The sequence below is a fragment of the Lepisma saccharinum genome, chromosome 27, assembly GCF_977018435.1.
Source record: "Lepisma saccharinum chromosome 27, izLepSacc3.1, whole genome shotgun sequence".
NCBI lineage: Eukaryota > Metazoa > Arthropoda > Insecta > Zygentoma > Lepismatidae > Lepisma > Lepisma saccharinum.
In genome coordinates, this window is record NC_139255.1 from 38,713,770 (window position 1) to 38,740,757 (window position 26,988).

A 26,988-nucleotide genomic window follows, 5' to 3' on the forward strand; every position below is an offset into this window, starting at 1 on the left:
GGGCATGTTATACATGCATAAATATGATACATTTTATATTTGATGGTATTTTTCATTTTTTAACCACAACATGTCTGTAAATTCATTTCAAAGACCACAATTTGCATTTTATGCCAAATTTGCCTTATTTCATGATTTCAAATGCATGAAAAATGCATTTAGAATGTGTCACTGCATAAACACTTTTTATTTTTGCAACAATTATCATCTTTTGGTGTTATCATATTTGCAAAAAATCAAGGTCCTTATGTATGGGTGATTACATGCCAAATCAGTGAGTTGTTGACCCTTGACCTCTTAGGTTTTTGATCATTTCTCGTGAGTTAGTGTGGGTCTCCCCAATGGCTCAGTGGTAGCGTCGCCACCTTGTAATGAAGGGGTCCCAGGTTCGATTCCCAATGGAGGAACACAGTGGTTTGGATCCCACTTTAAGCTGTAGGTCCAGTCTTGTTTAGCCTTGCTGTGCATAAAGTGGACTTAAAACATCAAGTCAATCAATCGTGAGCTAGTGTGGATCCTATTTTTATGAGACCACTGATAAGGCTTGTGAATAAAAAACAAATTTGATTTTTAGGTATTTGAAAAAAAATGCTTATTTACAAAGCACTATTTTCAGTTGCATATATCTAGAGAATACGTCAAGCTTGAAAGGTGAGACCAGCTTTATTTTGATTGATTGATTAATTTGCTTTATTTTGCTTCACTTTTCTGCAACTGTTGACTAATTGCAAGGATGATGAATTTGATGAAGGGACACTCACAAAGAACAACCATACCTAGGCTGGGATTCGAACCCAAACCCTGTCATTGCAGCATATTGTGAGAACCACTCCATTACAGAGGTCAGCAGCTTTAATTTGTAGATACAGTAAAACCTCGTTAATCTGGACTAATGGGGGGATAAGTTGACCGGTTTAACGAAAGTCTGGATTAACTGAAATAACCTAAAAGAACAGTAGAAAGTGTATTATAACTTTGTTTATAGTAACAAAACACATTTATTATGGTGTATTTAAAGGGCATAGGCCTAAATACACTATACAGTACAGTAAAATGTAAAGCAATCCTGTAGATACAATGCAGTACATACATACTCGATACCCATATTATGATGATGTGTGATTGTTGACTCCTAGCCACACTTAAAACCTTGTATTTTGCTTTTCTTTGGCCTTTTGCCTGTCTGGATCAAGCGAAGTCCGGCTTATCGGGATCCGGATTAACGAGGTTTTTGCATAGAGTAAATAATACATATTGTCTGGTCAAATGAGTATTTTGAACACCTTTTGCTAAAGTGTTGGAAGTATTCAGTGGATTCAAAGACTAATATAAATTTTTCTTGTATGTACGCATTGCTTGCATTGTAGAATTATTTCTCTTGTAGTCTGTGGTTATTACCATAGACTACAATAATAACAATAATGACCGTAGACTACAAGAGAAATGATGACTAATATAAAGAACCCAAAAGAGTTTGGTCATTTTACTGTAATTGTGGCTTCCATGTCTTTTTGTATCCTATTAAATTCGGCGATCCTGGTGTTTGGTATAAGCAGCGTTTGAAGTGAAAATGTTAGCTGAGTGCATCAGCGATGCATACTCTGGGTCATCTAGTTAATCTGAGATGACCCGGCTATAATTTTTTAAAAAGTTGTTTTTATTTCTTCTCAATATTCTTCCGAACCAATCTTTGATTCACATATTTCCTTCCTTCCAGCGCGCGAATGTTTTCAACCGTTTGCCACGGAATATCCGTGAGGCTTTCAGCCACTTTCTCCAGCTGGTGGAATCTGGTGACGTCAGGTTGAGATTCCACCGGCTTCCTTTAAATCCCTTGACGGAAGGGAGGGAAGAGGGGAAGGAAACACTGCTTCTCAGGCTCGGTGATTCCGTGGCAAGGGTAACCTCCTTCTGGAGAGAGTCCATCAGTTGGAGTTGGACTCTCCAGCCCAGAGCCTTTATCGTTTCCTCAGCTGGCATCCTCTCATGCCATTCTTCCCCGATGCCCTTTGTATCGTAGGAGCTGTGTTGTTTACGACAGGGAAATTTCTCAGGAAACAGAATTCTGGGTTCACAAATTACGTACTGAAAAGGGAGTAGAGAAAATACATGTGAAAGTGCGCGAGAAACAGGGAAATTTGAACAACATTTACGAGCCAGTTCTATGTTAATTCTCATTTTAAGTTTGCTTTTGTCTTCCTGATCTCTGCTATTTCAACAGATATTGTCAAAGGAAAAATAAATTTAATATTGAAGATGAAGGTAATTATATAAATTAAAATTTGAACTAGAAATTCAAGAAATTACACCGAACTCTGTTGTGGAGTGTTAGCACAGCTCCCTACGATGCCAGAGCTCCAGGGTTCAAACACCTGCCTGGGCATGGGTGAACTTTGTAAATGTCCCTTCATCAATTTCATATCATCACTCGTAGTGATTTGCCAAAAGTGGCAGAAAAGCGACGTCAGATAACAATTTAATCAATCGATTAATGAAGTAATTGAACTATTTATATGCTTACTGTTTTCATTTTTGTATTTTCAAATGCGTGATTACTTTCTCTTTGTAGCCTTCAAAACCAGTGAGAGTACTTCTTTCACAGAAATGAATAATTTTTGAAAGGGAAAGCTATCAGACGTAAATTATATATATTAGTTAATTTAAGTTGCTTACCCCATGGTGGCTCAGTCTGACTACCATGCTAAAGGTCCCAGGTTCGATCCCCGGCCGGTTCAAAACCGGGAACTTTTCTAACGTTGGAAGCGGCCCTGGCATCCACCCAGCGTCGAATGACATGGGTACCTGGGGGAAACCCTGGAGGGTAAAGGTGGTCAGGGCCGTGATGCTGATCACATCATCCCCACTCACTACCGGATCAAGAAAGAGTGGGGCGTTACCCCCACACCCCCTGTACGTCTTCATGGCGTGGTGCTAAGCACAGGGGAGTACTTTACCTTTTCCCCCCCTCTTTAGATTAATAATGATCATAAAGATAAAAGATGTATGAATGTAAAATATACAAGCAACAAACGAAATGATTCCAAATTATAGAACCTCACGCATCTCAGGGAATATAAAGCTGGGAAACGGAATTTTTCAGCATCCATAGGGAATTTAATTCTGAGTCAAGCAGAAAGGAACCACAATAGAAGATTGGCGCAGGGAATTGAATGCATGTTGTAGGTGGCTTTGTGCTGTTGTTCCTATTAGCAATTCGAAAATTTAATATTTGTTTAGCTGTTAGTGGTTTAGTTTTCGTGCTAGTGCTGTGTTTACTGAAGTTAAAGGCAATGGATATAATACAATATTTGTGTGTGAGAATATTTGGAACAGGATCTTTTCTGGAGAAATTGCAAATAGTTAATGCAGGTAGGCAAGTAGCAACTCTTGGACCACAGGTCTTGAACTTAAACTTTCGTGTATAAAAACAAAAATTGGGAATGCACGAGTAACTGGTTACTGGGGCAACTTGAATTTTACACTTCAATTAATATTGAGGGTTTTTATTTCACTACCGCATTCCTTTCATATTCTTTGTTACAGGTTTCTTTCTTATAGGTTCATTATATTTTCTTGTTTTATTATTTGAAATTCTAAACGTAGATTAACTGCAATCACAACAATTATTCGACAGTGGTCACAACAATAAGGTCAAATTTTTCACACATATATTCATAAATCCTGTATGTATGTTGAGGTAAATTTGCAGGGAGACTTCAGGAGTGGCTAGATGCATCAAGTGTCTGAGATTACCCACAAGTTAAAACCAGCATACGCCACTGGAGTGCATGCTTCTATGGTTTAACTAGGTGAAAATGGATGATGCTAGGAACATGCTGTGCAAACATTTTGCTAACTTGGGGATACCCTTCCCCTCACTTCGACCATTCTATGTAAGGGAGAATATGTATTTTGAAATTTACATGTACTCCACCCAACGGTTTGCAATTGTAAGTCTCATGCTACATGCAGTCGTTCATTCTAAAATACAGAACAATTTACAAATCACTTCCGAGTGAATACAATGACACCACCTATTTAGGTCTTTCATTCATGAAGGAACAAATTGCTTGTGTGCTAGTTTTGTTTGTGTAAATGTAAGAAAATATTCTTACTAAGCACTAAATGAATATGATTAGATAGCAATTAAAATATTTATATCTAACAATCAAGAAAGTGTGGGGCGTTACCCCCACACCCCCTATACGCCTTCATGGCGTGGTGCTATGCACAGGGGAACACTTTACTTTTTACCTTTTTTAACAAAATTCTACAATTTTTTAAACATTGAAATTGTACTGTGAATTTTAAAATATGAATTTGAGACATGTCTTACAACAGAGTGGTTGAATTACTTCTAGGAGTGTTCAGAAAATTGAAAATGCTATTAATTTTATTTTTTATAATTTTAAATTGCTACCTAAGTGAAAAAAAATGTTTATCTTTCAGACATTGGTATTTTTCTTTCTTTAACAGAGGAATTTAGCTGCTAGGGTTAATGCATTAAGTAAAAAATGACACCTAAATAAGAAGGTCTTGTTTTGAACACTGATGTACAATTGATTCTTTCCTTATAATTAATTTAATAACATGACAGCCCATATTTATTTCCACAGTGGAGGTGAGGCCAAAGATGACTTCTGGAAGATGGTGAATGTATCAACCGATATTCTACCAACCAGTAAACCCAGATATGTAATGGGAGTAGGATTTGCTGAAGACATCGTTGTTTGTTGTGCTTTGGGAGCTGATATGTTCGACTGTGTTTTCCCAACAAGAACTGCAGTAAGTTTTTCATAGCTGCCTCCTTTACCATTCCTAATTTCACACTCGTACTCATTTGTGTGAGTAAAATGTATAATATATATATTCCGTTTCATTTATACTATGTTAGTCTAAAATAGTTTTAGCATCGTTGCCTTGTAATCAAGGGATCCCAGGTTTGATACCCAGTGGAGGCACATAGTGGTTTGGATCCCATTTTAAACTGTAGGTCTAGTTACCCTATATGTGCATAAAGTGGACTTAAAAAAAAAAAAAAAAGAAAAAAAAAGGTTTAAAAATCTCGTTTGGTGTAAATAGTGAGGGAGAATGCTCAACTTCAGAAAGTGCCTGTCTCAGTCAATGCAAGAGACTAACTGCAGATAGAAATACACAGACGCAAATGAAAAGTGAAGTGGTGTGGGGACAAAAAGGTGGCGTTCAGTGAATAAGTATAATAATAATTAATTGCATTACAGTGTGTGCAAATTGGCAGAAGCTGCCACTAGTGTTAGTACCGTAAGATGTCAGGTGACTTCTGGTTAATGTGCCTATATCAATAAACCTATGTGGTTTAGGAGTTATAGCGATTTTTGTAAATCTATCCTCTAATTTACAGGGAAAGCAAAGGACTTAAAGGACTTTTTTCATTCTCCGCTTGTTAATAATAGTAACAATGGATATATTATTTTGTAATTCAAGTATGTCATACCTTCATATGTATACTAATGAACAAACAAGACAGAACTGCAATATTGTGTGTAGTTTTCAAGAAATTGCGCATAAATTGCTTCTGTGCAATGCTGGCCAAAATATTGACTGTCCGTCCTCCAATTCCAGTGTGGTTGAAATATTGACCGTCCGCTGCCTAAAGATCAATTATAGCTAATCAACTATGCTTAAATTATTCAAAAATATGTGTTGTTATAATTTGTGTCAGTGTTGATACAGGATTTATCCTAAGTAATTACTTTGCAGAGATTTGGATGTGCCTTAGTGGACCAAGGCCAGCTTAATTTAAAACAAAATACATTTGCTTGTGATTTCCGACCGATTGATGAAAATTGTTCCTGCAGTACATGCCAGCATTATACCAGGGCATATCTCCATTCCATCGTTACCAAAGAGACAGTTGCCTGCCATTTGCTAACGGTTCACAACTTAGCTTTCCAGGTAGGTACAATACATTAAGAATACCGTATTTACGTGTGTATAATGCATGTGCGTGTATTATGCTCACCCTGGTTTGCGATGGGGAAAAGTGACAAAAAAATTATACCTCTTATATAATGCTCAGTATAATCCAGGTTCAAGAAATGGCTTTCTAAGTTGTAGGTCGTAAAGCTGTTGCTATGCCAATCAAAAGTGAATGACATCCTACCTATTCAATGAGTCACCTGTTGTTATGTGGACCAAGAGGAGAATATAGTCTTGTGTAAACAATAAGTCGCCAACTCATGCTACCTCCTCCCTCCTCTCCCTCCACTGTGTTTAGCATCCCAAAGCTTTCACTCTTTAACCACCTTATTTATTCTGTAATAGTAGAAAGAAAGATCAAAATTACATTATGGATTTGCAGTGTTCAGAAGTTATTTCTCGCCCAACAAATACTGGTGATATGCATCCCATGTAATGGAAGGTGCATGCTTGAATTCCGCCAGAACGGCACTGCTTTTCTTGATATTGCAGAACATTACATTTCAAAGTGAAAAATCGTGGGATATAGACTTTTAAATTTTATACGTGGTTTTGCTAATTTCCTCTTTACCTTTTCTAAAAACTTCAAAATGTATATATTTTCCGTGACTAACATAACATTTACAAGAGGCAGATTCAGGACCCTCAAACTAGCAGTTAGCAGCACAAGATTTCTTCCATTAAGGCATTTACACATTCCATATATGTCATATTATTTGGCCAGTAATACATTTTAATTATTATTTACTTTTCCTTTTCTTTTCTTGCATCCAAAATACCATAACAATGAGAACGTTCCTTCATTTCATGATGAGCTTATTTCAAATGCATTGCACATTAGTGTCGCCATCTTGAATAGAATACCGTTACCATGTTCAGACACTGCATGATTTAAGCTTTACAACGACATATTACATGATAGGGTTCTGTAAACATGAAAAATCAATGCGAGTGTCACAAAATCATGGAATAACCCTGTACGGTTTCATGTTGGCTGTCCAAATTATTCCGTGTACAATACGCACCACAGTTTTTTGGAAAAAGGTGCGCATTATGCATGAGTAAATACGGCATATTATAATGGAATACTATTGAGTGATATTCCTGTTCAATTTATCTGAATTACACTTACTGAAGACTGCTCATCTATTGATGATCGTAATTGCTTCCTCTTGAAAGAAAACTTGATAGTTTTAATGATCTCATCATCATAGGTGCCGACTCCAAGGGGCTTGGGGGGGCTTGAGCCGCGCAATATTTACGATCTGGGGGCAGAGTCCCCCAAATAATTTTGCTTAAGAGGATCTAATGTATTATTTTGCTTCTCTTGTAAAGTTTACTCTGAATTGTGCCACATGAACTTAACTTTAAATACACATTTAACATTTTTAACTTTAAATACACATTTAACATTTTCTAGACCATCAACTTTGGGGGGCTGAGACCGATAAACCATGAACTTTGGGGAGGCTATGACCAGAGACAGCAAAACACATGACTTATTACTATATACTAAGTATGTAATTATGAGTATTGTTAACATTTTTACTAAAAAGAGTTTCAAAAAACAATGTGCATGAACTAGGTGATTGGATGGGACGTTCGGGCTACAAATGGCTGTCGCATGACATTGAGAACGAGATCATTGATATATTAGGGAGATCTGTTTTGCGCTCCGTGGTAGCAGATATTAAAAGTCGGGAATATTTTGCTATTATGGTTGACGAAACTTGGGACATATCCATCCGTGGACAATTAATATTCTGCATTTGAACTGTGAATAAAAAATTTGATATTTTTGAGGAATTCATGGGTTTTTATTAGAGGTGTGCGGGACGAGATTTGGACAGGAAAAATTTTCAATTTCCCGACTAAGTCGGGAAATTTTCAGAATGGGAAATGTTCGAAATTTCCCGAAGCTCTGAAAATCTCGAATTCTACACGTCATTTTTCACTTTAAGTGATTTCTGGATTAAAAACTAACAATTTACGATAAGTTCCAGAAATTGACAATTCAGAAAACATCGAGAAATAATGACATTTTAAAATGAGCATTCGGCATTTCCCGACTGCTCGGGATCCCGAAAAGTCGGGAAATCATTTCCCGAAGTCTGGATCAGGATGGGAAATTTTTTTGCCGATCCCAGTCCCGACTTCGTTATCCCGCACATCCCTAGCTTTTATGAGATTTTGAACACTGAGGCCAAAACTTATAAAAGGGAGAGAGTGAGTCATTCATTAATTTATTTCAGTGAACAGAGCCCCCCAATAATTTTGACAAGTCGGCGCCCCTGCTCATCATTGGAGTTTGTAAAGACCATTGGAGTGCTATATTTTATATGGTAACTATGAGATTTTGTGTTTTGTCAACTCAACCAGTCATCTTGGAACTGATACAATGGACTATGCATTATACAAGTGTTTTTACGACTTTATAGGGTCTAATGTAGCAAAAGAGAAATGTTACCTATTATAAAATAATGCATTTCACCCTGTTATTTCAGTCCAAAAATGGATTTATAACCATTTGTCGTGTAATCATTGAATCAGCATTTTAGATAATGAAACCAATGATAGTGGCAGTAATCGATGTGCTGTTTCTAAATGTATAATTAATAATGGGGTCCCGCTGGAGACACAATCACTGACTCGGGTCCTTTTCTGCAATAAACCTAGCCGTATTTATACGTTGTACGAACTGTGTATGCTAATCTGTAATGCAGCTTGGAGCGGTAAAAATACTGTCAAACTTATTGACACCAGTACCATTATTGGTCTCGCAATGTGGTGACCTCATGTCTACAAAAAAATGTGCCATCTGTGAAAACTACCATGTGTTCCTACAAGAATAGGCAGCATTTTCAGATTTCCAAATATCATTACTTTGAATACTGCGTTAAACATAAGGGTACTGTCAAGGTTTCCGAATTCATTAAAGCTTTCACGTCTTACATCTTCTATCTGTCCAAAGGCGCAAGAATTGTAATTCCTACGCCACATACGTTCCCAGTTGCACGTATGACGATCAAGCTTACTAAATTGAAGGACATATGAACTGCCTTGCCGTATGTACAGACGACGTCAAAGGATTTTATGAAGATATTCTTCAGTGGTCCACTACACACGGCAATGAAACAGACTCAGATGTAGAATGACACACGCATGTATGAGCTCGTACATTATTGTACTTCAAACACCGACAATAAAGTCCAGAAAGTGCAATGCACTGTAATTTTTTTCCGAATCTATAATTTTCTGTTGAATATATAACATAACTTAACCTATCCTATCTTATGTGGGAACGACAAACGAACGTTTGTAGGATATTTCTCGTCTTATTTCTCAACGTTTCCACTTTTATTGCAGAAAGGTACTGGAGTCATAACTTTTTCATCTCCACTATCTCTAGCAGCATACTGCAGGGGGGTGCATTGAGGGTTGCAAAATTAACTATTCATTATGCTGAATATTTGAGCCAACAACGGCACATTTCTTTCTTACACTATCAGTATTATACGATTTTTCTTGTTTTTCTCAGAATTGTGAAAAAGTGACTCAGGTCCCTTTCTGCAATAAGCCATTCAAATGTAATTATATACTGGGAAGATATACTCTCTTATCGTGATTTTTTAATTTTTTTTTATGTTCTATTAATTATTCTGCCACATGCTCTCGGAAATGTGTACCACTGCTTGGCAAGCTTCTGTTGTGCTCACAAAACAACAGCACAACAGGTTCCCGAGAGGAACAGCACAAACCTTGCATGTATGCTAACTAACCATATTAACATTATTGATTTAATACTTTGATTATACAGGGTCTGGCAGAGGAGTTAGACGGTTTTGAAATGTGAAAACGCACCTAATTTTCAAAGGTACAGAAATGTATTACTACAGAAATACAGGTTATTGTATGCCATTTTAAGTTATTGTATGCCAATTGCCATGGCAATTCTTTATGACTTAAAAATGATGTCCTTCAAGTGACTTCCATTTACGTGTACACACATTCAAAGCCTCTCCCAGCGGATGGCACGTTACAATATTTCACCATCAATGTTTGCAGTTTCATCTCTAATTGCAAGCTTCAGGTCGTCTAATGTGCGAGGTTTATTCACATACACTTTGAATTTGAGGAATCCCCACAGAAAAAAATCACAGATTGTAAGGTCTGGTGACCGAGGGTATGTCACCAAATCGGAAATGACATGTCCTGGAAAAAGTTGACGAACAACAGCCGTAGAGGATCTAGAATTGTGAGCTGTTGCTCCATCTTGTTGGAACCATATGTCTTGCTGATTTATCCTACGCCGAAGCCGATGAAGTTCTGGTAAAACAGAAGTATTCATCATTGCGATATAGAGTTCGGAGTTTACCGTCACACAATTCTAATCTTCATTTTTGAAGAAATACGGGCTGATGACACCAAATGCAGCTACACCATACCGTCACTCGTGAACTGTGAAGCGGCCGTTCATGAAGCTCCTACGGGTTTTCGTTTGACCAATATCTAAAGTTTTGCTTGTTTACAGATCCATTTAAATGGAAATGTGCCTCGTCACTCATAAGAATAATCGTTTGCTCGGACATTTGGAGCATCTGTTCAGCAAATCTTTTACGATTGACAAAGTCATCATCATGCAGCTCCTGCACAAGCATAATCTTGTAAGGGTGAAATTTTAGATCCAGATGTAACATTCGTCGTACAGAGCGATCTGAAATCCCCAACGCTACAGCATGCTGGCTGGCAGACCATCTTGGGCTCCTAACGATAGCTTCCCTTACTCGTCCTATGTTTTCTGGTGTCCTTACGGTTCGAACACGACCAGGTGGTGACCTATTCATAGCTGAAGCTGTCAATCTGAAGTTCTGCATCCACCTGAGGATAGTGTTGTGGCTTGGTACATGCCCATGGCGTGCCACATGAAAATGATGTCGAAAAAGATGCTGCATTTTCAATACAGATTCTCCAATCTTGGAGAATCCCTCCACAACAAATGCTCAATGTTGCACATTCCAGGGCTCCATGCTTACTGGACTGACAAACAGTTAAGCAGGCCACCAACTTCTCACCGGATCGCCGATTGTTGATGTGAATTTATTTCAATTGTTCAAACGGACAAAGTGCTGACTCAAGATCTTACGTAGGTCATTTAAAAGGAAAGGAAAAAGGCCTTCGAATGTGTATAGAAATAAATTGAAGGAAATCAATATGTTAGATAGTATTAATAAATTTATCTACTTAACGTGAGTGAGTATGGATTCTTATTAGGACAACATTTCGGAGGTCAAACTGCCTCCTTCGTCAGGTCGTCCTAATAAGACTCCATAAGTAGTAGACTACACGTAAGTAGTTAAATGTATTAATACTATCTAACATATTGTTTTCCTTTAATAGTGAGTAATACGTACCAATCTACGATATGTTAAGTAAATTGAAGACATCATTTTTTTATTTACACGAACTGTCATGGTAAATAAAAATGGCATACAATAACTTGTATTTCTGTAGTAATACATTTCTGTACCTTTGAAAATTTAGTGTGTTATTCACATTTCAAAACCGTCTAACTCCTCTGCTGGACCCTGTACACACAACCCTGCATGTGTCACAACTTTACACTTGTGCTCAATACATATGTCTGTAGATCCATCTACAATCATTAGTTGTCTGTGTATATTCTTGTATGGAATAAAAGACATGAATCTTTCCACTTTTGTTTCATGGCTTAATTCTTTGGGCAATTTGTTCTACAAGTCAACTGCCGAGTTTTTTGGTCCCTTATAGAGAGTAAGAATTTTTTCTTTATTTTTGGTGTTAAAGCTTCAAAAAGATTAATGTTCTGTTTGATGAATACCAGTCATTCATAGACAGGGTTCAAAAAATCCTGGTTGCCCGGTTGCCATGGTGACTGAAAATTTCAGCCTGGGGACTGTGATGTTTTGCTGTTATATTGACTTTTTTTTAAATTTGCATGTACGATATTTTGAAGATTCAAACATTTGAAGTTCAAATTGCAGTACAGTGTAAGTTAGCAAATATTTTTTTTTATCAACGTTGTGAACTTTCCATATAATCAGTAACAATTTCTTACTCTTTGTCCCCCCCCCCCTCTTCCCGCTTCCCCTTGGCAAGCACTTCATAATTAAACTCTCACCTGATTTAATGATGTTTTGAATTCCATGATGATCAGCTTCTTATAGTATGCACAATTGCCTGTAGGTGGTTTCCTGGCGGCTAGCTCTGAAGAAAATTTTTCGAGTACTGTTCATAGACATACTGGTTGTTCTAAAAAAAAAAAAAAAAAAGTAAAGTGCTCCCCTGTGCATAGCACCACGCCCTGAAGGCGTATAGGGGGTGTGGGGGTAACGCCCCACACTTTCTTGATCCGGTCGTGAGTGGGGGTGATGTGATCAGCATCACGCCCCTGACCGCCTTTACCCCCCAGGGTTTCCCCCAGGTACCCATGTTATTCGACGCTGGGTGGGTGCCGGGGCCGCTTCCATCGTTAGAAAAGTTCCCGGATTTGAACCGGCCGGGGATCGAACCCGGGACCTTTAGCATGGTAGTCAGACGCGTTACCGACTGAGCCACCGCAGCCACCATACTGGTTGTTCTGCTTAGGACTATAATAAAATAAATTGTTATATTTTCTTCACTTACCATAATTGATTTCCAAAACTTTTTACACACATACAAAACCCAGAAAGTTTTGTTATATGCCTAGTACATTTTAGCATTCACACCATTGGTGGCACGGAAAATGTGTAAAGAGAACTTTAGCCCATAATACATTCTCTAGCATTAGTTGCATCAAATTGTGGATTGCAGCATGAATTCTTTCACGTAAGTCTGGCAAATTTTGAACCTTTGTAACATAAACCTGGTCTTTACCAAAACAACCCAGAAGAAAAAGTTACTCACAGTGAAGTTCGGTGACCATGCTGGCCATATCATGAACTGTGATCCTCTTCCAATCTATCCTGCATTGAAGCGATCATCTAAGAAGCGTTGGACTTCCGTGGCTGCGGGAAGATTCTTTCTTCTGGAAGTTGAGGCACAGCATATTCCTGTAACATGCCCATGTAATTTGCTCCATTTACAGTGCGCTTCAAGACAATAAAATAACCAATGATTTTTGTGTTTCATGACTCCACACCACACATTACGTTTTTGAGAACTCGGTTGTTTGAACGAGTCTATAGCTCCTGCACGGGCACAACCTGTCACAGCATGTTGCCTCTTAAACTTTCTGAGTTACTCTTCACAATGATATCAATTTTCCATAATTCGAACTAATTGTTTCAATGTTATGAATGTTTCTTTTATTATAGTCCTAAGTGGAAGTTACAGAAGAGGTTTCTATATGTCTGTGTGTTTCTGCCATTTCTGTATTATGTTTTGTATTTGTACTGATGATATCTATTGCATTATTGCAATGCTTAATGATTAGAGGCATGCATATTTCGTTTTTGACGAAAACACTGATTTGTTGATTTGTTGTTTTAAGTCCACTTTATGCACAGTAAGGCTAATTGGGACTGGACCTACAGTTTAAAGTGGGATCCGAACCACTTGTGCCTCCACTGGGTATCGAACCCGGGACCCCTTGATTACAAGGCGATGACGCTACCACTGCGCCATCGGGGAGGCCCTTGACGAAAACACGAAATTTGAAGTAACACATTGTAATATTAATTTTTCATGTTTCTGAAAGGTATGAGGTGCATTTTCCTACCCTCTTCTGTCACGAAATGACGCAAAATGAACTGCAAAATGTGAAATATACTCTTAAACACAAAATTTAGAGTTTATTTACCGATGCAACACTTTCTGAAGTATCCTGTGAGTTATGCAATTCACGGAATTCTAGGAAAATTGATTAATTCTGCTGCAAACATTTGAGAAGCAATGGAGTCTTTTATACAGGAATAAACTTAATATTCTGGTATTGATTTAATGTGTTATTAGAAGGGATATGCGTATTTTATGTAATATTTGGCCGCGGTGGCTCAGTCGGTAACGCATCTGACTACCAAGCTCAAGGTCCCGGGTTCGATCCCCGGCTGGTTCAAATCCGGGAACTTTTCTAACGTTGTAAGCGGTGGCCCCGGTGCCAATCCAGCATCGAATGATATGGGTACCTGGGGGAAACCCTAGGGGTAAAGGCGGTCAGGGGCATGATGCTGATCACATCACCCACACTCATGACCGGATCAAGAAAGTGTGGGACGTTATGCCATGAAGGCATAGGGGAGCACTTTACTTTTTTTTTTTTTTACTTTATTGCAGGTTTTAAATCAAATTTGGAATTATATTCACATTTTTAAAACCAAAATGTAATTTTATATGCCGCTTTTTCACCACTATAACAGCAAAATTTCATTTTATTTACCACTTTTGAACCCGAAAATGACACTGTTTTTGTACCAAATTTTGCTTTTTTATTTACCAAAAATATGTGCCTCTATTAATGATGAATAAACATATTGGTATTGATATTGTTGGAGGCAGTTCTGTGTGGCCACCTAGAGTAATAGATCAGATGAAAATAGTTTTGCAGACAATTGAGTATTTATTTTCAGTGTGTTAATGTGCTACTGTATCTTTCACATCCAAGGCACAAATAAAAATAGAGAACATGATTCTTCATCATTGCTACTCTTAGTGTTGTTGCAGACACACATGCTTCATGTAAGTCCATGTAATCATAGCGAAGATATTCGAGCTGTGGTGTGCTGTGTGATTTTCTCTCTCTCCATTGAAAAGTTTCAACATCATGTACAGAATAATTAGGAGAAGAGAGATGCGGTAGTAGATAAATATGGAGAAACTAGTACTCTTTTTATCCGCGAAACTGTTTTTTTCTTCTTTGTTCTATTAATTTCAGTGGCCACTGCCACCATCCTTGTTGGAACTTGTACTGTTGCTTGACGAACAATAGAAGCATGCCAACCAACAGTACAACAAGTTTCCAATGAGGATGGTGGCAGTGGACACTGAAATTAATAGAACAAAGAAGAGAAAACAGTTTCGCGGATAAAGTGAGTACGTACTAGAGTGGACGAGTTGTATCTTTGCGCATGATTCTTGACCACGACTGGCTGCGCAGTAGCAAAGGGAGGAGCTACTGGCTGCCTTAGCCAATGGGTCTCATTCTCCTTTAACTTTGTAAGAGCTGTCGACCACTCAACGGCGAGTAGGTAGCATCTACGGACTTGTATCTGCGTGAATTAGTCAAGGTCACCTGCAGAGATACAGTTCGTCAACTCTAGTTTCTGCATATTTATCATGTACATATTTCATCTTCTCGCATTTTAAAACATTTTTTTTATGTAGTGGCTCAAGAAGACATTTGTACATGCTACTGAAACATTCCCATCAAGGAAACGGAATACACCACAGCAAGCATACCATTGTATCTGTAATAATATGACACATGCACAGGTATAAAATAAGTATACTTATCAGAATAAAGTAATAATATTCAACAGTTTATTGAAGACACATTATACATAATGCTCCTTCCTTTCAGATGAAACTAATGAGATCTATTCGAGAAAGCATCAAGGAAGGGAAATTCAAAGAATATGTTCAGAAATTCATGGAAACACTTCATCCAGACCACAAATACCCACAGTGGGCAGAGGATGCCCTGAAAGCTGTTAATATACCACTTAGATGATAATCCTGAGGTATGGGCCTTGTATTTTAATTTTTGGTAGCCTTTGTAATAAATGACAAACAAATTGATTCAGTATAGAGAGCATTTTTTATTATTGATGAATGTGTGTCATGGAAATGTAAACAAGGGGAAGGATTTGTTACATTTCAGCATGTAACATGTATGGACGTTGTTTACACAAGCAGTGGCATAAAGGATGGCTTGTAAATGTAGTATTTGTGGAGTAATGCCTTCAGTTCTGCCAATAATACAGTATGTTTCAAAAGTTTCACAACCCTATATTTGAGTGCTTATAATATGAAAATGTGAGATATTCATACCAGGTTTTCTGTCTTTTTATATTGACGTACAATGGAGCCTCACACAACAAATGTCCCACATAATGAACATGTGCATAAGCATTACAAACCACATGCGAATATTGTCACACATGATAACTTATAGTGTAGTAAATTCCTACCAGTTCCAACAGTAAGGCACCACTGTAATTTTGATACTTTTGGTTGTCATACAGGAAATTGTAGATATGAATCAACGGCTCGGGAATTTGAGTGATTCCGCCCAGAATGGAAATTTCAGGGAAGAAAAAGGAAAAGGGAATTACTGCAGGGTCATATTTTGCAGTTATGTTTGGTTGACAGGCTAAGCTGGTGTTTGTGACCAACATGGCTCATTACTTATGTGAAATTTTGAAAATTTCGCACTTCCGTATTCCAGAATATAATGGTTAAATCCTATTAATTTCGAAGATTCACTGTCTTCATTCACAAAAGGGTACAGCTTTTGAAGCGGAGATGCTACCGCATCACTGCATTGTTTGTTCCCGGGTGGCGGTAGTTGCAATTTCTCCCATTCAGCGGCACTGACGTGCACATCGTGGTTTGCGTCGTCTGCTTCCTGTTGTCAGGTGACATTGCCAGTTGGTGGTTGGGGGCTGGGTTGTGCTGCTTGGTATGGTGACGTTCCTGTTTCCCGTGTGGCTGGAGGGGGGTCGAGGGCCTCAAACCTTTCAACATCCGAGTGGCACATAAACCCATATCCAAAATTGGAAGAGCACTACCCAACTTCAAGAGATACCAAACTTGCATCCCCTGGTGTCTACAAGACCACATGCCAATGCCACAACACCTACATTGGCAGAACCATCCGCATTGTCCAAGAACGGATTAACGAACACTTAAAAGATGCCAAAAATGACACACCAAAATCAGGCCTCTCTCAACACCTCCACTCCACTAACCACACCACCTCCTTCATATCCATACTTCACCCAACCGGCTCTGTCATAGAAAATACTGTCAAAAAACCCATGCTATCATCCAACAGAAACCAGCATTGAACCTGGACAATGGACAGGCATACCCGACCAGGCACCCTGTCCTCAGAAGGATCCCCGACCAGAAAAAGAAAAGATGCTGTGCACATCCTCGACCCCCCTCCAGCTACATGGGAAATAGGAACGTCACCATACCAAGAAGCACAGCCCAGCCCCCCAACCACCAACTGGCAACGCCACCTGACAACAGGAAGCAGACGACGCAAACCAGGATGCGCACATCAGCGCTGCTGAACGGGAGAAATCACAACTACCGCCGCCCGGGAACAAACAATGCAGTGACGCGGTACCATCTCTGCTTCAAACGCTGTACCCTTTTGTGAATGAAGACAGTGGATCTTCGAAATTAACAGGATTTAACCATTATATTGTGCAATGCGGAAGTGCGAAATTTTTGAAAATTTCTCGTAAGTAATTTTAAACCACAACCACCATGAACATGGCTCATGTAATTTTAGTTAACAACAATAGCAGTCCAGAATTTTCTGAGCAGGCACAGGCAACTTGTGCTAAATACTAATCATAAAAGCATATGAAGGAAATTCTAATTCATAATTTTTTTCTGAAATGACACATGGATTTGTAGTTATTATAAATTTAACTGCTGAAATTTAGAGGTTTCCACTGTGAATCAAACCTGGGCCACTCTCATCGAAAGCAGGAATTCTAATCATTTAGCCTCTAACGCCTTTTCCACTGTCTCTGAATAAGTTATTGTATCCTTACTTTTGTACAACCTTGCACTTTAACCTTTCTCAAGGAGCTTTTTACACCCTTTCTTAATTCTCAGGTAAGGCTTTTAATTAAGGAAATATTTCTCCTTATACATTGAAGGGTGCAGATGAACCCAAAAATCTTAATGAATTAATTAAATAATTAATAAATTAACTGCAGGAATGCAATTACTTTAAATTCGTAGCTTTCTTGCTACCCTGCCCCTCTGTAAAAAGAATCCTGCAGGTGCTGATTTGTGAATGTGTTTTATAACAATGAGTGCACACATATACAGTGAAACGTCGATTTTACTTTTTTTAGAGAACCAGCCCGGAGAATCTAAAAATGTGGGAAATGTAAAATCAAGAAAAATTTTATAGCATATTGCTATGTTGGGACCATCAAGATTGATTGTACGGGTGATCCATTTCGGATGTCATAAAAGTTAAGTGTTATATACCAGAAACCATTCAAATGTATTGCCTGTTAATAGTACATACATGTGTAGGAGACTCACAGTTTTTGTATCCCAGTAGCACTCAACAGGCCCGCCATTGCGGACTCGACATAGTTCATTCCACGCAGACATGTTGCACCACGTGGCATGCAGCATTTCTGGAGTGGTCTGTTGAAAACCTGCTCTAATCTGCAATCGCAGGTTGGCTTCCGTCTGTGGTTTTTGTGCATACATTAATGCCTTGACGTACCTCCACACAAAATATCTGGAAGTATTAGGTCTGGGCTATTCGCAGGCCATGGGATGGGTCCACCATGACCACACTAGCGATCGTTGAATATCCCACCCATTAAGATGATCCTGCACTATGAGAGCGCAATATGGTGGAGCACCGTCCTGTTGAAAGATAATGGTATCCAGTATCCCAATTTTGCATACCATACGACGCACTGAACACGCTGTTGTGGCGTTACCACCATATTGTCTCTGATGCAGCATGCTAGCGCAACCATACGGTTGAAGTCTGCAATGCTCCGCTCACTCGAAACTTACGACCTTACTGCTTAGAGTACGGCAAACTGTTCAGAGAAATGTACATTAACCTTGTGTGTATAACACTTTACTTTTATGACATCCCAAACGGATCACCTGGTATAATGCGGGAGAATGCAATATCTTGGAAAGTAAAATCAGGGTTCCGTTGTGTATATATACACATAGATTAGTGGATTAATGTACTCAAGATAAGCTGATTTATTAACTTCAGATGATATTCTTAATCTGTGTAAAACAATGAATGATAAGATAATAGGTTGTCAGCCACACTATTTTCTTACCATCATTTACTCCAGTCGTATTAAGAAAGATAGCTGACAAGTGACAAGATGAAAGTTTGGTTAAAGATATCATTGCTACTTTGTGCCTTTGGATTTTTTAAAGAATTTCGCCCATCAGAGCCATTCGTAGTGCTCTATTTGTTAAGTCCACAAAAGAATTTTACTGAAAGTGAAGTGAATCAAGAAATATACCCTGTGTGGATCTATTCAAGCCTTCCATTACTTGTGGTTGTGTTCCTCTTAACTGATATCCTGCGGTATAAGCCCGTAATAATTGTAGAAGGTTTGTCAGCAATGGTGATCTTTTTTCTCTTGCTCTGGGGTCAAGGGATATCTTCCATGATAGTCATGGAATTTTTCTTCGGAGTTTTCACTGCAGCTGAAGTCGCATATTACACGTATATTTATGCTAAAGTCAGTAAGGATCATTTTCAGACTGTAACCAGCCATACACGAGCAGCTTATTTAGCAGGGCAAGCATCGTCCGGAATTCTTGCACAGATTCTAATACAGCTACACGTGACTGACTACTTCGGCTTGCACTGTATATCTCTTGCTAGCGTTTCCCTTGCAACGTTGCTTAGTTTATCCTTACCGTCTGTAGAGCACAGCATCTATTTTCACCAGGAGCGTGCTAGCGATGGAAACACAGAGACGTCTACTAGACAGGTGAAGCCCTTTCACGAAAGGTTCTCCGAGGCTTGCAGTTTACTCTTGAAGCACTTTTTCCATGCGTTTTCGAATCTGTATATTGTGAAATGGTCCTTGTGGTGGGCATTTTCTACCTGCGGCTCATTTCAAGTTATCAGCTTTATCCAGCTATTGTGGGAAGACGTTGCAGGCGATGGTGATAGTGTGTACAACGGAGCTGTTGTGGCAGCGTACACTTTATTTGGTGCAGTGACTACGTTTGCATGTGGTTGGTTGCGTTTGAACTGGAAGGTAATAGGAGAAATTACCATGGCGTTTGCTGCAGCGATACAAGGAGCAGCACTTATAATATCCACCAAGACATCCAATATCTGGATCGTGTATATAGCATACGTCATATTTGGAATTTCGCACAATACAACACTAACAATTGCAAATTCCGAAGTAGCCAAATATATCTATGAAGACAGTTGTGGTTTAGTTTTTGGAATCAACACATTTCTAGCAATTCTTTTTCAAACTATACTTACCATTGTTGTTGTTAGTGATGCTGGATTAGCTCTGAACATACGTGATCAGTTTATAGTTTATGGGTTCTATTATATTGCAATAGCAGCAATATTTTTTGTTATTGCTATTTATGGATGCTACAGAATAGGCTTCAGGAAATTGAAAGAAACCAAGTTGTGGCTTCCTAAGAACTGTGCTACCCAGTGACTAATAAAGTAAAGCAAATGTGATAATGTGTAATAATTTTTGATCGTTTTTTCTAAATCTGAAGCTTCACATAATATTCTTAATTAGGGATGGGACCGATTAATCGGTACTCTATCGGTATTGGCCGATATAGCCATATTGGTGTATCGGTAAAATTACCGATTATTTTACCGATCCGATATATCGATAAATATATGATAATTTAGTGCAAAATATACAAAAAAGATGTTAAAAACTGTACTTACGTATGCGAGTATGTTGTTCCTATTTTCCCTTGTTTTTTTTTAACATGAGAATAGGTTTATTGTGCAAGTTTTTTTAGTGAACGACGAGCTTTTTATATACCTCTAGGGCGAGGATATAATATTTTAAATGTATCCACACCAACCCTTGTCCACAATCCTTATATTACATTTTGACGTGGTACTATGCTAAGTACCTAGTTTTTTCATACGAACCTGAAGAAGGGGATAGTTAATCTCCGAAACGTCGTTCTACAGAAGGAAAAATAGGAACAACATACTCGCATACGTAAGTACAGTTTTTAACGTCTTTTTTGTATATTCTGGAATTGTGAGTAATACGCACCAAACCTACAAAATGCTATTTAGTGCAAAATTCTGCCATTTTGTTGTAATTTTTATGGATAATTTCCATGATCTTCTTTCTAAAAAGTAAATGTCTAAATATTTAGTTTCTCTTGCACTGCAGACACCTCAAAACACACATTTATTAAGGAGATCAATGAACATTTCAGGTTCTTCAAGATCCATTTCTAATTTTATATCGGATCGGTAGAATATCGGTTATCGGTATTGGCCAAAATTTCATATCGGCCCATCCCTATACTCTTAATTGTACACATTGCTTATTAATTCCACTTGTTAGTATTTAAATCAAGAGCCATGGAGGTTCAGTTGGTAGGGTGTCTGACTGCCACATGTGAGACCCATGTTCGATTCCCAGGGTGGGTGATTTCAGGAGGAGTGGGTTTGGCGTAACTGGGGGCAATCGTGCAGGGTAAAGGCAGCTGGAGCATGGTGCTAATCATATCACCTCCACAAATAACAGATTGTGCATGTGTGGGGTCCTACCTCCATATACTGTATTTACATGTGTGTAATGCGCACACATCCTGGTTTTTGATGGGATCGCACATATTGAACAGTACATTTCAGGTTCAAGAAATGGCTTTCTTAATTGTAAGTTGTAAATCAGTTGCTATGTCAATCAAGAGCAAATGACATCATACCTATTCAATGAGTCGCCTGTTGCTATTTGGTCCTACAGGAGAATATTATCTTGTGTTTACAATGAGTCACCAACCCATGCCACCTCCCCATCTCCCTCCACTGTATTTACCATCCCAATCCTTTCCCTTCACAACCACCTTGTTTATTTTGTAGTAGAAGGAAGCGAGATCAAAATTATGTATTTGCAGCGCTCAGGAAGTTATTTTCTATTATTTCTTGCCTGACAAATAGTGCTGATACATATCCCATGAGACAGGAGGTGAATGCTCGAATTCTGCCAGAATGGCGGAGTGCCCCATTCCTCGGTGTCGCAAAACGTTCTGTTACAAAGTGAAAAATCATTTAAAATCGCTATTTCATTTTTATAGTGTTTATCAAAAAAATATTAGTACTAAAGAAATCCAACCTGGTAATTTGTATTAGCACCTGTTTATACCAGTTGTGCCGGTTAATAATTCTTAATTTCGTCACTGGATGGCGCTGGAAGCAAGGGTTGGTGCACAGTCTCAACTGTTATGTCAGTGTGTTACCAGGACAGTACCTGTCAAAACACCGTGAATGTGCAACCGAGTGCGAGTGATCGTGATATTGGGTTTGTGTGGGAAACATGTTGACCTTCAAGTCAAATAAGGATCATGTGCGGCACATCCTGCTTTCCTTGTTCAATCAAACGAAAAATGCGAGTGAAAGCCACCGTATCCTTGTGGAAACGTACGGTGACAATGTCTTAATGCAAGATGCGTATGTGCGTTGGTTTCGACGATTCAAAAGTGGTGATTTCGACTTGAAAGACAAAGATCACCCAGGTGCACTATTTCTTTTTCCAGTCAACTTGTGAATGCAGGTTCATTTCTTGCTTTCTGATTGGCTGTTGGAAAGTTACAGTGCTCTGATTGTGAGAATATCTTATTTGCGCTGTACATTAGGTTAGATTAGATTAGAAAGCAGCAAATTTGCGCTGAAAATAGGAAATAAGATATTCTCACAATCAGAGCACCGTAACTTTCCAACAGCCAATCAGAGAGCAAGAAATGAACCCATATTCACAAGTTGACTGAAAAAAAAAATGCACCTCCCGGGCCAGCCCAAAAAATTCCAAGATGCCAAATTGCAAGCACTGTTGGATGAAGACGATACACAAATGCAACAACAACTGGCAGAGAAGTTAAATGTTGGTCGCCAAACCACATCTGATTGTCTTCATGCCATGGGAAAGATCCAGATTGGGCGACAAGACACGGAAAAGTGATTTTGCAGCACGACAACACCTCATCACACACAGCGAAAGGCGTCAGAGAAACCATTTCTGCACTTGACTGGGAATTCTTGCCCCACCCACCATACGCACCAGACTTAGCCCCTTCGAACTACCACTTGTTTTCATCGATGTCTCACTCACTTTCCCAGCAACACTTCAACAATTACAAATATGTCGAACAATGGCTTGCTGACTGGATCACCTCAAAATGTGAACTATTTTTCTGGTAGGGCATCCACAATTTAACGAACAGATGGGCAAAATGTATAGCTAGCGATGACACATACTTTGAATATAGCATTTGTTACCTTTCTCCCCAGATACACTTGTTTTCTTTCGGATCAATGAAGAATTATTAACCGGAACACCTGGTATATATACGTGTTATATACAGTGACATAGTGAAATCATGCATGGTTTTAATGTTGGCTGTCTGAATTATTCCATGCATTATACGCACCACAGTTTTTGGGGTCAAAAATTTTGGAAAAAAGTGCACATTATACATGAGTAAATATGGTACCTTCATGGCATATTGCAATATCCAGGTGTTGGCTTTACCGTACCTTGTATTTAAATTGTAATTAGTTACTGCAATATTTGCCAGCAAATAATTTTACTAGAGCTGAATCGATACCAATGATATTTATTTACCGATACCGGTCATCATTTTTTATCATTTTGTTTGTCTTTTGCAGGGTCTGCAAACATTTTGTGCAACACTTTTGCAGTGTCTAGTTATCCTGGATAGTATGCAAAATTCAAAGTTTTAATTTATTTTGCAGAAAAAAATGTGTAGAAAAATTGTTGTGAAAAATTTAATTTTGTGATTACATAACTGGTATTTCAATATTGTGATGTAATTCTTGATTATTTCAAAGCAAAACTCTTTTAATTGATGCAAATAATTGGAGTGGAATATTTACACACAATGGCGGAGGTTTGGTTCAAAAACGGGGGGGTTGGGTTGCAAGGTGCCAAAACTGGGAGGGGGGGCAAGGACAGTATATTTCCCATTTTAGATAAGGTTTAGCATAGTGCGGGGACAAAAGTGGTGAAAAGTGTGGGGGGGGCAACTTACCCCTCCAAATTGCCATCACTGCTTACACAATAATATAAATCAATATTTTGAATAACTTTTAATGGTTACAATATTTATGTGTCGATTCCGGTGGGAAAATTGGTAAGAGTACTGGCATCACTTGAAAGTGCTTTTGACTGAACCCTAAGTAATACTTATTGTTGGTGATGTTTTCTCTTCACATTGACACACTCTAGGGATCCCAGGTTCGAATCCTGGCCTGGGCATTGGTGTTCTTTGTATGTTGCTTCACCAATTTCATCATATCACTCATCCTCATCTTGGCAATTAACCAAAAGTGGCAGAAATGCAAAGTAAAATGAACCAAATCAATCCATCAATCTATACATTGATATTTAAGGCCAAATATCATCAGTAATATTAAACTAAACTTCACGGTACATCATCCCTTTAGCCACTCAGGTGGCTGAGTGTTATGTTGTCAACTTTTGATCTTGCCACAGAAGTTCCCAGGTATGAGTCCTGCCATACGTGTTCTTTGCAAGTGTCTCTTTATCAGTTTCATTTAATCATCACTCATCCTCATTGTCACGATTATCCAAAAGTGTCAGAAGAGTGATTTAAATAACAAAATGTACAGATATATATATCATCTTTGAGGGCTAGAGCTACCAATAAAGCCTTCTCAAGTTTGGGAATAAAATACATGGTTGATAATAATTAGACGTAAGTGAGTGAGTTACTAACTTTCTCTGCGACTGTAGAGGTTAATTTTGGTGGCCTCTGCCACCATTCACTTAGGAACTCGTTGCTTCACTGCTGGACTGGCTTTCTGTTCCTGTCATTTCCCTGCGTGCCGCTAGGAGCAGCAAAGCAGAGATGCAAGTTTGACAGCCAAACCAAACAATCAACCAGGGCCGCCGACTTGTCAAAATTATTGGGGGGCTCTGATCACTGAAATAAATTAATGAATGACTAACTACTTCCATTTTTTAAGTTTTGGCCTCAGTGTTCGGAATCTCGTAAAAGCCCATGAATTCCTCAAAAATATTAAAATTTTCATTTACAGTTCGAATGCAAAATGTCAATTGTTCACGGATGGATATGTCACAAGTTTCGTCAACCATAATATCAAAATATTCCCGACTTTTAATATCTGTTACCACGGAGCGGAAAACGGATCTCCCTAATATATCAATGATCTCGTTCTGAATGTCATGTGAGAGCCATTTATCCCGAACGTCCCATCCACTCTCCTAGTTCATGCACATCTTCTTTTGAAACACTTTTTAGTAAAAATGTGAACAATACTCATAATTATATACTTAGTATATAGTAATAAGTCATGTGTTTTGCTGTCTCTGGTCATAGCTCCCCCCAAAGTTGATGGTCTAGAACATTTCAAATGTGTATTAAAAGTTAAGTTCATGTGGCACAATTCAGAGTAAACTTTACAAGAGAAGCAAAATAATACATTAGATTCTCTTCAGCTAAATTATTTGGGGGGCTGTGCCCCAGCATCGATAACATTGGGGGGCTTGAGCCTCCCAAGCCCCATGGAGTCGGCGCCTATGCAAGCAACAATAAAATGGAATGGATTGCCTTCCCTTACCACCGTACCACATTCAACCACCTTGCCAAGACCCTAAGACAGTTCAACATCAAACTAGTACACAAATCAGTGACCAAAATAGCAAGTGCTCTCAACAAACAAACAATATTTCCTCGCACCCCTTTACAACCCAGGAGTATATAACACCCAGTGTGGGTGCATTTACCATTACATCATGCAATTATGTACTTTTTGCATGAACTGAACATCGATGGCAGTCAGGCTCATCACATTTGGCTCCCGCTACTTCAACAACTTAAACCCAGTGCATGCAGCAGATGGAACTGGCTACACTGACGCTCCTAGCAGCACGCAAGGAAATGACAGGAACCGCAAGCCAGCCAAGCAGTGAAACAACAAGATCCCAAGTGGATGGTGGCAGACCGAATTTAATAGAACCTCTACAAGTATGTTTCACAGAAAAAAGTTAGTAACTCTCTTACATCTAATTACGAAAGCCTTTTCATTGGGTGGAAATCACTGGTGTATTTTCAGACTGCCTCCCCAATTATCTTAATGGTGCTGGAAAAACTCTAAAATATTTGGATTCCCGTAGGGAACTGAACCCAGGACACTACCAGTAATCATATTGATAACATTTGGTTTGATGAAATTTCTATGTGTAGAACTGAACTATGGCATGAAAGGTGCTATTGTATTTTAGTGTACAATGCATTCATACGAATAACTAAACTAGTACCAAGACTTCTGAAACCTCGGAAGATATGCGAACTACAGGCTTTCCTGTGGCGACACTACTATCGGATTAAAAATTATAGATACTCGAGTTTAGACTTGAATTAGAAATTAACAAGTAGACCTACATAAAGAGGAGTTACATCAAAATTTAGATTTTTCAATTCTGCGTTAATCTGTACTAACCAATTTTTTTTTCGAGTAGGCCTTATATTTTTTATCGTTATGAGAACAAAAAAGGGCAGTTTTTTTTTAGTTTTGCAAGCGATCACTCTCTTTGAAATTCTGTAAATCAAAAACAGTTTGTCCGATCATTGTGAAATTTTAGTACAGTGGAAGCAGAAAGGTTTTAAACACAATTCTTAATTTTCAAGTTTTCAAAATTTGTCAAAAAACAGTTTTCTTTAATTTTGTGAAACAACTTTCTTAGTATTTGGTAGCCCTATAAATACAGTTTTGGTCTTGTTTTGAAGTTCTTTGCATCTGTTTTTAAAATGCATTATCATTGTCAATTCACATTGCAAAACCTATTTTATACAGATTTTTATTCAGCTGAGTAAAGCTGTACGTGGAACTTGGCAACATAGCAAGCATTGACTCGCAGCGCGAGCCCGTAGTTTTCACGGTTCAACGAACATCACTGTGTGCCCTGTTGCCACATTCCGCATACAGCTTTACTCCGCTGAATAAAAGTCTGTATAAAATCGGTTAGCCGCGGTAGCTCAGTCATTAGGGCATCTGACTACCATGCTCAAATACGGTGGTGGATGTAG

The 26,988-nt window shown here is 38.5% G+C and overlaps 1 protein-coding gene and 1 pseudogene across 6 annotated transcripts in view; both read left to right on the plus strand.

Moving 5' to 3' along the window:
* Nucleotides 1-26,988, plus strand: part of Tgt (tRNA-guanine transglycosylase) — a 59,462-nt gene that overhangs the window by 24,623 nt on the left and 7,851 nt on the right. For 4 of the 6 annotated variants that reach the window (XM_083113348.1, XM_083113352.1, XM_083113353.1 and 1 more), the window contains exons 6-8: nucleotides 4,617-4,785; nucleotides 5,740-5,934; nucleotides 15,494-15,718. In XM_083113348.1, the coding sequence (XP_082969474.1) occupies nucleotides 4,617-4,785; nucleotides 5,740-5,934; nucleotides 15,494-15,643 (514 nt within the window). In that variant the 3' untranslated portion in view covers nucleotides 15,644-15,718. Of the gene's footprint in view, nucleotides 1-4,616; nucleotides 4,786-5,739; nucleotides 5,935-15,493; nucleotides 15,719-26,988 lie in introns of those variants that run through there. The other 2 variants (XM_083113350.1, XM_083113349.1) reach the window with 1 other exon arrangement.
* LOC145980224 (thiamine transporter 2 pseudogene) lies at nucleotides 19,035-20,354 on the plus strand (annotated as a pseudogene).